This window comes from Salmo salar, chromosome ssa25 (assembly GCF_905237065.1).
Source record: "Salmo salar chromosome ssa25, Ssal_v3.1, whole genome shotgun sequence".
NCBI classification, from domain to species: Eukaryota; Metazoa; Chordata; class Actinopteri; order Salmoniformes; family Salmonidae; genus Salmo; species Salmo salar.
This window is the reverse complement of record NC_059466.1, coordinates 34439056-34450344: the sequence shown is the minus strand read 5'-3', so window position 1 is coordinate 34450344 and position 11289 is coordinate 34439056. Positions and strand designations below refer to the sequence as shown.

General features: G+C 40.8%; 1 protein-coding gene across 3 annotated transcripts; it reads right to left on the bottom strand.

Moving 5' to 3' along the window:
* Window positions 1-2231: 2231 nt before the first annotated feature.
* Window positions 2232-10737, bottom strand: LOC106586576 (B- and T-lymphocyte attenuator). 3 transcript variants are annotated; one of them, XR_006762005.1, is made up of 7 exons: window positions 10520-10737; window positions 9519-9833; window positions 6118-6159; window positions 5876-6007; window positions 5733-5770; window positions 3020-4866; window positions 2232-2986 (listed from the first exon to the last, which is right to left on the bottom strand). XR_006762005.1 is itself a non-coding variant. In XM_014174006.2 (6 exons), the coding sequence occupies exons 1-6, from the start codon at window positions 10596-10598 to the stop codon at window positions 4558-4560; spliced, it is 915 nt and encodes a 304-aa protein (XP_014029481.1). In that variant the 5' UTR covers window positions 10599-10737; the 3' UTR covers window positions 2232-4557. The 3 variants fall into 3 exon arrangements, 1 of the variants encoding a protein (XP_014029481.1); XR_006762004.1 differs by having other exon boundaries at window positions 2232-3085; window positions 3119-4866; XM_014174006.2 differs by having other exon boundaries at window positions 2232-4866.
* Window positions 10738-11289: the final 552 nt, after the last annotated feature.

Below are 11289 nucleotides of genomic sequence, written 5' to 3'. Positions count from 1 at the left end.
CCACAACCTGTTCCATTTCTTATGCACACTGTTCACTCAAGAGGAATAGATGCTTTCTCTATCAGTTTAAGGTTTGATCATGGAATAGTACTGGAATCTGTCACCATTCTCACGTTTGCTCCAAAGCCCCTTCCAGTGACACACCCAGTTTCCCTCATACTAAGGAGACTGTGTGTAGTGTATTGTTAGGGTTGATTTTGGACCAATCCCACAGTCATACCCCTCTTACACACCTTGTCCACCCTGTCATAAGGTTTCTGGGACTGTAGCGCGATGAAGTCACATGGGTTCTGAATGACCTCAATCTGGATGCAGTCTGTCATTTCTCTCTCACCACCAATCTACCACCCCTCCATCCACCCATCCATCCACCCCTCCATCCATCCACCCCTCCATCCACCCATCCATCCATCCACCCCTCCATCCATCCACCCCTCCATCCACCCCTCCATCCACCCATCCATCCACCCATCCATCCATCCATCTACCCCTCCATCCACCCCTCCATCCACCCATCCATCCATCCACCCCTCCATCCACTCATCCATCCTTCCACCCCTCCATCCACCCCTCCATCCATCCACCCCTCCATCCATCCACCCCTCCATCCATCCATCCACCCCTCCATCCACCCATCCATCCATCCACCCATCCATCCATCCATCCATCCATCCATCCATCCATCCACACCTCCCTCCCTCCCTCCCTCCCTCCCTTCTTTCCTCAGATGACGTGTTCTCTCCACCCCTCTGACGGCTGAACGAGGGCTTTGTCCTCTAAAGAAAACATACATTGCCACTAGTGTGTCCAGGGCTTTTGTGTGTGTGTGTGTGTGTGTGTGTTACAAGGACAGAGGGCAGTGTGTGTGGGCTGTGACTGACAGACATCCATAGTAGGAAGAGATATTCCATTCAACCAAATCTGAAGGGAGATGGAGTTCATTAACCCTTGTATTTATGGTGTTTTCAATACACCTAAAATGGCCTCAAAGGTATAATGTATGTCCTCGTGTCTCAGCTTGTCCTAATGTCCTGTACTAGCTTTTGCTCTATTGCCTTAGAAAGTATGATGGTGGAGCCTGATGCTGTAATAACAACAAACGTCCACATGGGGGTGGGCAGTAGCTGACAGTAACACAGCATCAAGGTACAGTCAGTGGTCTGCTCTCAAAAAACATCTAGGTTACTTCTTTATGGCTCAAAATGATTATCTTATAGACTAATAAAAAGCCATTACACTGATAAGAATGGGACCTGTTCTGAGATTGTTAGGCTAATGCATATGTCAGCAATTATGAAAATAATGTAATGGCATAATTTGGCTAAAGAGTTTGTATATTTTGTGTCCTAATAAGTTTTCTAAGTCAAATCAGAAAACAAGACAACTTGCATTGGTTCGAAACTGGCAGGATAATTTCCATAGTGCATCATCGCTGGGCATAGAGTTTCTCTCTGAATAAACATTATCTCTCTGAGTATAGTTTCTCTCTGAATAAACATTATCTCTCTGAGCATAGTTTCTCTCTGAATAAACATTATCTCTCTGAGCATAGTTTCTCTCTGAATAAACATTATCTCTCTGAGCATAGTTTCTCTCTGAATAAACATTATCTCTCTGAGCATAGTTTCTCTCTGAATAAACATTATCTCTCGGAGCATATAGTTTCTCTCTAAATAAACATAATCTCTCTGAGCATAGAGTTTCTCTCTGAATAAACATAATCTCTCTGAGCAGAGTTTCTCTCTGAATAAACAATCTCTCTGAGCATAGAGTTTCTCTCTGAATAAACATTATCTCTCTGATTGTAGAGTTTCTCTCTGAATAAACATCATCTCTCTGAGCATAGTTTCTCTCTGAATAAACAATCTTTTTGAGCATAGAGTTTCTCTGAATAAACATCATCTCTCAGAGCACAGAGTTTCTCTCTGTCTTGGTGTGGTGGGCTGCTCCTAGCACTTCCTGTGCGCTGTGTTTTTAAACCACAAGCACACATCCTTGTGCAGGATAGGGTCTGTATCTGGGGCACAAAGAAAACCCCAGTACTTTACAGTAACCACTCACTCACTCAGGATTTTACCAGAACACATACAGAAGCAGTGTAGGGACCAAAGACATTACCAGTAAGACAAGACCAAAGCTTAATTCTGCACTCTCATAAACTAGCCATTCCTGCTTCATATGGTAATACTCTATGACTCTGTCACAATTTCCAACACAATGAGGGACATCACTAGTCTCTGGTGAATGTATTGTAATTGAGTTGAGCTGCATAGTGATCATGTAAACTTAACTTGCACAATTTTAAATTGTGAGGTTTCAAACTACTGTAACATGTTTCCAACCCGACAATAACTGAGACTAAAATGTGTCACTGTATGTTCCACTTGATCACAATCATGCCACACCAACATAACAGTTACGCAAAGTATTACCGTCATCTTCATAGATCTTAGATCATAGATCATAGATCTTCATATAGACTTAGAGAAACAGTCATCTTCATAGATCTTAGATCTTAGATCATAGATCATAGATCTTCATATAGACATAGAGAAACAGTCATCTTCATACAGCCATAGAGAAACAGTCATCTTCATACAGCCATAGAGAAACAGTCATCTTCATACAGCCATAGAGAAACAGTCATCTTCATACAGCCATAGAGAAACAGTCATCTTCATACAGCCATAGAGAAACAGTCATCTTCATATAGCCATAGAGAAACAGTCATCTGCATACAGCCATAGAGAAACAGTCATCTTCATATAGCCATAGAGAAACAGTCATCTTCATACAGCCATAGAGAAACAGTCATTTTCATTCATGTTACATTTAAATGACATTTCCATAGTCTCTGAAGAGGGAGAACATATATATTTGCAGTGACTCACTGTTTGGGTTACAGTATATAGTGGGCTCAGCATTTTACATAAACCATGGAATTCCCCCCAACCTGTAGCCAGCACACGCATGCAAACACATTAACCTGTAGCCAGCACACGCTTGCTAACATATTAACCTGTAGCCAGCACACGCTTGCTAACATATTAACCTGTAGCCAGCACACGCTTGCTAACATATTAACCTGTAGCCAGCACACGCTTGCTAACATATTAACCTGTAGCCAGCACACGCGTGCAAACACATGAACATATATATCACTTACTGAGTGAGTCACAAGCACACACACACACACACACACACACACACACACACACACACACACACACACACACACACACCACACAGTCATAAAATGTTAGGTATGAGTCATTTCCCACTTTTATATCCTCACTTATAATCACCAAAATAGCTCATGGATTTCATCATTAAAATATACTCTAAAAGACCAAAAGTATGTGGACACCTGCTTGTCGAACATCTCATTCCGAAATCATGAGCATTAATATGGAGTTGGTCAACCTTTTGCTGCTATAACAGCCTCCACTCTTCTGGGAAGGCTTTCCACTAGATGTTGGGACATTGCTGCAGCGACTTTTCTGGCCCGGACCATTAAAAACAGCCCCAAAACCAAATTCATCCAACGGCGTGCCAGATGGTGATGCGTGATTCATCACTCTAGAGAATACGTTTCCACTGCTCCAGAGTCCAATGGCGGCGAGCATTACATCACTTCAGCCAACACTTGGTATTGCGCATGGTGTTCTTAGGCTTGTGTGCGGCTGCTCGGCCATGGAAACCCATTTCATGAATCTCTCGACGAACAGCTGACATTGCTTGGAGAGGCAGTTTGGTACTCGGTAGTGAGTGTTGCAACCGAGGACAGACGATTTTTACAAGCTGCGTGCTTTAGCACTCGGCGGTCCCGTTCTGTGACATTTTTTTGTTCCTTGAAGTTTCACTTAACAATAACAGCACTTACAGTTGACCGGGGAAGCTCTAGCAGGGCAGAAATTTGACAAACTAACTTGTTGGAAAGGTGGCATTCTATGACGATGCCACTTTGACAGTCACTGAGCTCTTCAGTAAGGCCATTCTACTGCCAATTTTTGTCTATGGAGATTGAATGGCTGTGTGCTTAATTTTATACACCTGTCAGCAATGATTGTGGCTGAAATAGCCAAATCCACTCATTTCAATGGGTGTCCACATACTTTGTATATATAATGTACTTCTTGATAGTAATTAACAAATGATGGTTTTTCATCATTATGTGTGAAATATCTTGAAGTGAGAGATACCGCCACCTTTGCTCCTCTAACTCTGAGGTGTGATGTGAAGGATGTTCACTCAGAAGCACATACTCTCTAGATCTAACACCTCTCAGTCACACTCCACCTTTACATCTTCTTCTCTGAAACACTGCTGCGCTGCGGTTAACACACTGCTCACCGTTGCAATTACACCAGGAAGTGTGCGTCATTGAGTGCGTGACAATTATATAAAGTGCCCCAAAAAATTATAATATGTAAACAGAGTCAAATTTTCATAAACAAAAATGTTCAGATTTCCTCTTTCTCTGTGTGAAAACAACCATCAAAGAACACAACATACAGCACGGTACTGTTATGGTCTGGCTGAGGTCTCTCTCAGAGCTTAGTAGACCCGGATGACTGCGTACTCAGAGAACGAATGCTGCGGGGTTGGAATATGGGGTGATCTCAGGGACCCCCTGGTGGTCTCGTGGTTCAGGGAAGCATACACAAGGTGGTTTGACACTTGACCTCCTGCTCTGATGTTGGAGGATGGTAGAGCTTCATTTGTATCGTTGATGCGGTTACAGTAGAGACCGTTGTCATAGAGATTGGCAGGCTGTACGGGGTTTGGGGTGGATGGTGATGATGGAAAGGTTCCCTCAAGGTTGAAGGAGATGTCTGGACATGTTGCTGCCAGTGTGGACATCTCCTGTCATAAACACAGGAAGAGACATTTAGACCAGGGATGGGCATCTGGCGGCCCCCCTTTTGAAGACCCGAGGATCAATCCCTTCTCCCCAAAATATCATTCATATTATTGTTATTATTATTTTTGGAGAAAGAAAATTCAGTCGGGGTCTCAACTTACTGTTGAGAGTTAGAATAGTAGAATACACAAGGTGCAGTTTCAAAATGTGGTCGTGCATCAGCAGTTTTTCTCTTGTTATGTCAGTCACTGACAGTACCTAAATAAGCCCATGTCAGCTCAAATGTTTTAGATTGGTAAATTAGTCGAGCCAGCTATCTAAACTTCTAGTAGTCATGATCGAATTACTGATATCATACCAAAAACGGCAAAACAAAATGTGTAGAATTACAGGAAATTAGCTGTAAATCTGCTAAATTTTCTCTCCGCTCCATGGCAAAATTAGTCAAATTGCATCAAAAGTTGTTATAAAATTGCAAAATCTTCTCTCCACACTATGGTAAGAGGTGTAGAATTGCAGCAAATTTGCTTTAAAACGGCTCAATTTTCTCTAAGCCCCATGGCGAAATGTGTATAATTGCACTTAGGTCCCTCAAAAGGCTAGTGTGTGGATGTGTATGAATGTGGGTACGAAGACCTGCAAGCCACTGCGGCCTCTCATGATGTGTTCACACCCACCCCCATCAAAGTTGCCCATCTCTGATTTAGACAGAGGCATTTAGACATGGCAGCACAGCAATGCTACCCTTTATTACGTTTAGCCTTCACATGCAAGCAGGTGTACTGAGGACCAGTATTGTCATGTTAACAGATGACATGTTGGTTAATTATGAGATGCTATAAGAAATACAATTATTTTGTTGCTTTACCTGCTTCTTTGTTCTATTTTCGGTTGACCTGGTTGGTCCTGAAAAAGATATCCATTGTAGAAATGTAACATTTTAATTTGTTCTGTATTTCAACCTTGTAAAAAAACATACATTTTCAGTATTAAATCAATAGCGTTACTCACCTTTATATGCATTTAGACAGAATAAGGAAAATGCTGTCACAATGACCACCAGGACTACTGTTCCCACACAGATGTAAACATAAGGCAGAAAGCTTGGATCATTCCTATCAGGCTTTGTATTCGGTGAGTCATCTGTTAGAGTAGTAAGAGAGGTCTTAACGCCGGACACAATTGTCACATAGGCCTACTAGTTAATGTAATGTGACTGAATGTCTGGTAAAATTCATAAAACATTTTCTTACTTGTGTTGTGGTCTGCTGTGCTCGTAATCTCCAGGTTGCTATCTATAGAAATAAGTTTTACATAAGCAGATTAGCCATCTGGCAATTCTGGCAAATGCCAAATGGGCCAGGCCATCTTTTTGTCAGGTGGTCTGGTCGAAATTGACAAATTTATTTTTGGGGTGGAACAAAAAACTAAAAAGGGGCACGGCCAGTGGCCGATGGGCCTGTATATTATTATGTTATCATAATAATATATTTGAGCATTTGCCTGATCAGTGGGCTGAACTGAGGTCACACTAAAATTCACATTCAAAGTCAAACGCACATCAGCAAAGAGACCGGCTCAGACTCTCTGTCATCAGTCAGCCCAGATCATGGATCATAAAAAAACGAAAAATGGTGCCGAAAAAGTTAGAGATCAAATAAAAGTTTGAGGCCAACACTGCTAAATGTGTGAAATTAAGCAACTTATTTTCAAAAAGTTCCGAATGCTGTGCCTGTGTCTGTGCTGATAAACTATGCTAGGCTTAGCACCAACAGATCAGCTGCTGCTGCAGAAGACAGTGCAGTCAAGGTAGGGAGAAAACAGAGAAAGACACACACACTGACAGAATTTGTCAACTGCTGCCAGTATATGGTATGAAATATTAGGCTAAATAACACCTAGGCCTAATTAGGGAAGGGGGATTCAGAGTAACAGATATGACAGGTATTAACTTGCACTAGCCTAAAAAGTCATTAGATTATCTTGTATGACATATAAGCCAATTGACATCTATAAGACATAAAATACAATGCTACTGCTTTTTATTAAAGTCATCATGTAGTACAATGAAACACTGAATTAATGCATAATAATTGATAATCCTTTGTTAAAGGTCAATTAAAGGACTGTCTGTGTATGTATATATACATATATACATACACTACTGTTCAAAAGTTTGGACTCACTTTGGGGTTTTTGAAAGAAAAGCAAATTTTTTTGTCATTAAAATAACATCAAATTGATCAGAAATACAGTGTAGACATTGTTAATGCTGTAAATGACCATTTTAGCTGGAAACGGCAGATTTTTTATGGAATATCTACATAGGCGTACAGAGGCCCATTATCAGCAACCATCACTCCTGTGTTCCAATGGCACGTTCTGTTAGCTAATCCAAGTTTATAATTTTAAAAGGCTAATTGATCATTAGAAAACCCTTTTGCAATTATGTTAGCACAGCTGAAAACCGTTGTCCTGATTAAAGAAGCAATAAAACGTGCCTTCTTTAGACTAGTTGAGTATCTGGAGCATCAGCATTTGTGGGTTCGATTACAGGCTCAAAATGCCAATAAATAAATAACTTTCTTCTGAAACTCGTCAGTCTATTCTTGATCTGAGAAATGAATGCTATTCCGAGCGAGAAATTAGAAAGAAATTGAAGATCTCGTACATGTCACGTCCTGACCAGTAAAAGGGGTTGTTTGTATTTGTAGTTTGGTTATGGCGTGGCGGGGGGTGATTGTTTTATGTGTTTCGTTTTTTTGGGTTAATGTTCTATGTTAGTATATTTCTATGTTCGTTCTAGTTTTTCTATTTCTATGTTTAGTTTATTGGGTTGACCTTCAATTGGAGGCAGCTGTTCCTCATTGCCTCTAATTGAAGGTCCTATTTAGTAGGGGTGTTTTTTCATGGGTTTTTGTGGGTAGTTGTTCCATGTGTAGCTGTGCGCCTCACAGGACTGTTTTTTCGTTGTTGTTTTTGATTAAGTGTTTGTTTTGGTTTTCTTCATAATAAAGAAGATGAGCATACACATTCCCGCTGCGCCTTGGTCCCATCTTTACGACGTACGTGACAGTACATCACTGTGTACTACTCCCTTCACAGAACAGCACAAACAGGCTCTAACCAGAATAGAAAGAGGAGTAGGAGGCCCAACTGAGAAAGAGGACAAGTTCATTAGAGTGTCTAGTTTGAGAAACAGATGCCTCACAAGTCCCCAACTGGCAGCTTCATTAAATAGTACACGCAAAACACCAGTCTCAACGTCAACAGTGAAGAGGCGACTCCGGGATGCCACGGGAATGAACCCGGGTCTGTAATAATGCCTCTAGCACTGCGATGCAGCGCATTAGACCGCTGCGCCACTTTGGAGGCCACTGTATGTCTATATTAATTGTTTTATCAATGTTTATTAGCTTCTGAATCTCAAACTCTTCAACCAGCGAGTGGGTTGGTTAGGAGCGTTGGACCAGTAACCAAAAGGTTGCTAGATCAAACCCCTAAGCCGACAAGGTAAACATCTGTCGTTCTGCCCATGAGCAAGGCAGTTAATCCCCATCCTGAAAACCCCCATCCTGGAAATCGATCCGCATCAACATACTGTAAACTAGTCCCAGCATTGTTCTATAACAAACATGGAAGATCTTATATTGAATTCAAGAGAAGAAAACAGAGAGAGAGGGAGAGAGAGAGAGAGACTGACAGTTCATTAATGTAGCCATTGGCTGTGTTATACAGCCAAAACATTAAGGAACTGGCAGTCTCTCTCTCTGTTTTCTTCTATTGAATTAAAGAGTTAGCAGGGGGAACACATGAATGGCACTAATTTAAAATATGTAGTTAGGCTGTTATAAGGTATCATATAAGCCAATGGTCATCTATAAGGCATTTATTCAGTGATTTTGTTATTTGTCTAATATATGTGTTATTTAATTCACGACTAGGATGCAGGATGGGTAACACTTTATTTTAAGGGATCGTAATAAACCATTTATAAGGCATTTCTAAATTGTGTCTTCCCCATTTATTAATCATTACTCCCACATTAATAATTGCAGTCTCTAATCTAAAGTGAGTGCAAACACCTTGTAAATGCCTTATAAATGCCTTGTAAATGGTTTATTATGGACCATTAAATAAATTGTTACCCTAGGGGGCTGCTGGGCCCAGCACAGGCAGTGTGGTCCCCTGGTCTTCTGGTCCCAGTTATGCTAGGCTTAGCAGCACAGACAGTTACTGTACCAGACAGCTCAGCAGTCAAGTGCAGTGGAGGTAGGAATAGAGAGAGACCCACACTGACACAGATGTACTGCCAGTTTTACCATTTTGGCTCTATATTATATATGTAAGGTAACTAACTATATGAGGGGGAAGCAAGAATTAGCAGAGACAGTTCAGAGGTGAGTGCAGTGGAGTTAGGAAGAAAACAGGGCAACACAGATGTACTGCCAGTTCCTTAATACGTTGGCTCTATATGTAATAGCGCGTGATGGTGCACGAGCAGTAATGTGTGGCTAAAATGCCAGGGCTTAATTTTTTTCCAAGGCCGCCCCCGGAAGTTTGTCAGACAACAACGGCTTCCAGAGCAACTTAGTATCTATCGATCCATTCTAAGACATTAGATTGAAAGATTAAATACGCTTTGGTTGGTTACCTGAGACAGAGACTTTGATAGCATGGCTAACAGTTGTTGACCCATTTTCAGCAACTCCACATCTGTACAAACCATTGTCATTCATAGATATCTTTTTAAAATCCAAAATCCAAATATTTTTTTCCCTCCATCGAAATGTGACTTGCTCTGTCTCATGTATCTGTTTGCAGTTTAATAGGTCCACAAATTTACACCAGGTTGCGTGTAGGTTTTCTCCACAGTGTCTCACAGGGCAGTCGATTTTTAGGGCTTTCTGAGGGACAGCATTCCAAATGGTGTTTCTTTTGACTCGCATCTCACATGTAGGGCCTTGTCCTGAAAAAAGATAGTGGAATAAGCTGAAATGAATGACTGATAGTTCATACGTGATCATGCTGCTCATGCTGTAGATCACACTAGATCACATTAATCATAGAACATCAATTAAAACATGATGACCTCTCATACTGTAGATCACACTGGATCACATTGATCATAGAACATCAATTAAAACATGATGACCTCTCATACTGTAGATCACACTGGATCACATTGATCATAGAACATCAATTAAAACATGATGACCTCTCATACTGTAGATCACACTGGATCACATTGATCATAGAACATCAATTAAAACATTAAAAAAAACATTTTTGGTCATTTAGCAGACGCTCTTATCCAGAGCGACTACATACATTTCATACATTATTATTATTTTTTTGTACTGGCCCCCCGTGGGAATCGAACCCACAACCCTGGCGTTGCACACGCCATGCTGGCGTTGCAAACACCATGCTCTACCAACTGAGCCACATGATGACCTCTCATACTGTAGATCACACTGGATCACATTGATCATAGAACATCAATTAAAACATGATGACCTCTCATACTTCTTTCAAAAATCAGTTGAGAAGTTTTTGATACTGTCCATCACCCCTCTTGAACTGTATTTTTTGTTGATAATGTAGCACAGAAATTATTTGTTTTGCATGGTATGACACAAATTGGCATCTTACCTTGAGCGTTGCCATGGACACAGAGCAGAAACAGGAGGCATAGGACCAGCAGGATGTGGTCAGAACGCAGACGGTCCATCAGAGCAAAGATGCAATGTCTTATGAGCTCTCAAAACAGGTAATGTCCGTGTCACTCAGTTAGAGCAAACCCTCTGTGTATACGCATATGAAGTGACACTGATGATATGTACTGTCGATCTCTCTCCTCCGTATCTTAGTGGTTTTCACTTCCTGCCCTACTACATCAGCATACCTGACATAGTCAACTTTTCTATTGCTACTCATTTTGGGTTGTGTTTCGTATCATAGGGCTACACCCATGAGTCTGTCTTTTTATTCCATGTCTCTTCAGGGGTGCCGTTGGAGGACTTTGCATAAATGTTGCTCATTCAATTGATTTAGTAGCCCTTTCCTGCAGTCAAATGAACTAGTGGCCTCATGGGTGGAATGCTATTAATATTTTTCATAATTTCATAATATTTTTGCTTAAAGAATCCAGTGATTCTATGTCAAACAGTTTTGTTATAATTCAGCCTTCTGTGATGTACAGTACCATTCAAGGGTTTTTCTTTATTTTTACTATTTTCCACATTGTAGAATAATAGTGAAGACATCAAAGTTATGAAATAAAACATTTGGAATCATGTAGTAACCAAAAGAGTGTTAAACAAATCAAAACATATTTTGGATTTTATATTCTTCAAAGTAGCCATCTGTTGCAAAACAAATGATAGTTCCACTAAGAGAAAACCAGATGGGATGGCGTATCG

Excerpts from the sequence above, each read along its gene's own strand:
- LOC106586576 (XM_014174006.2), bottom strand. The coding sequence starts at position 10,598 with ATGGACCGTCTGCGTTCTGACCACATCCTGCTGGTCCTATGCCTCCTG. Across the intron at positions 6,008-6,117 it reads CACAGCAGACCACAACACAA|ATGACTCACCGAATACAAAG; the intron begins GTAAGAAAATGT and ends CTACTCTAACAG. Across the intron at positions 5,771-5,875 it reads CTGTCTAAATGCATATAAAG|GACCAACCAGGTCAACCGAA; the intron begins GTGAGTAACGCT and ends TATCTTTTTCAG.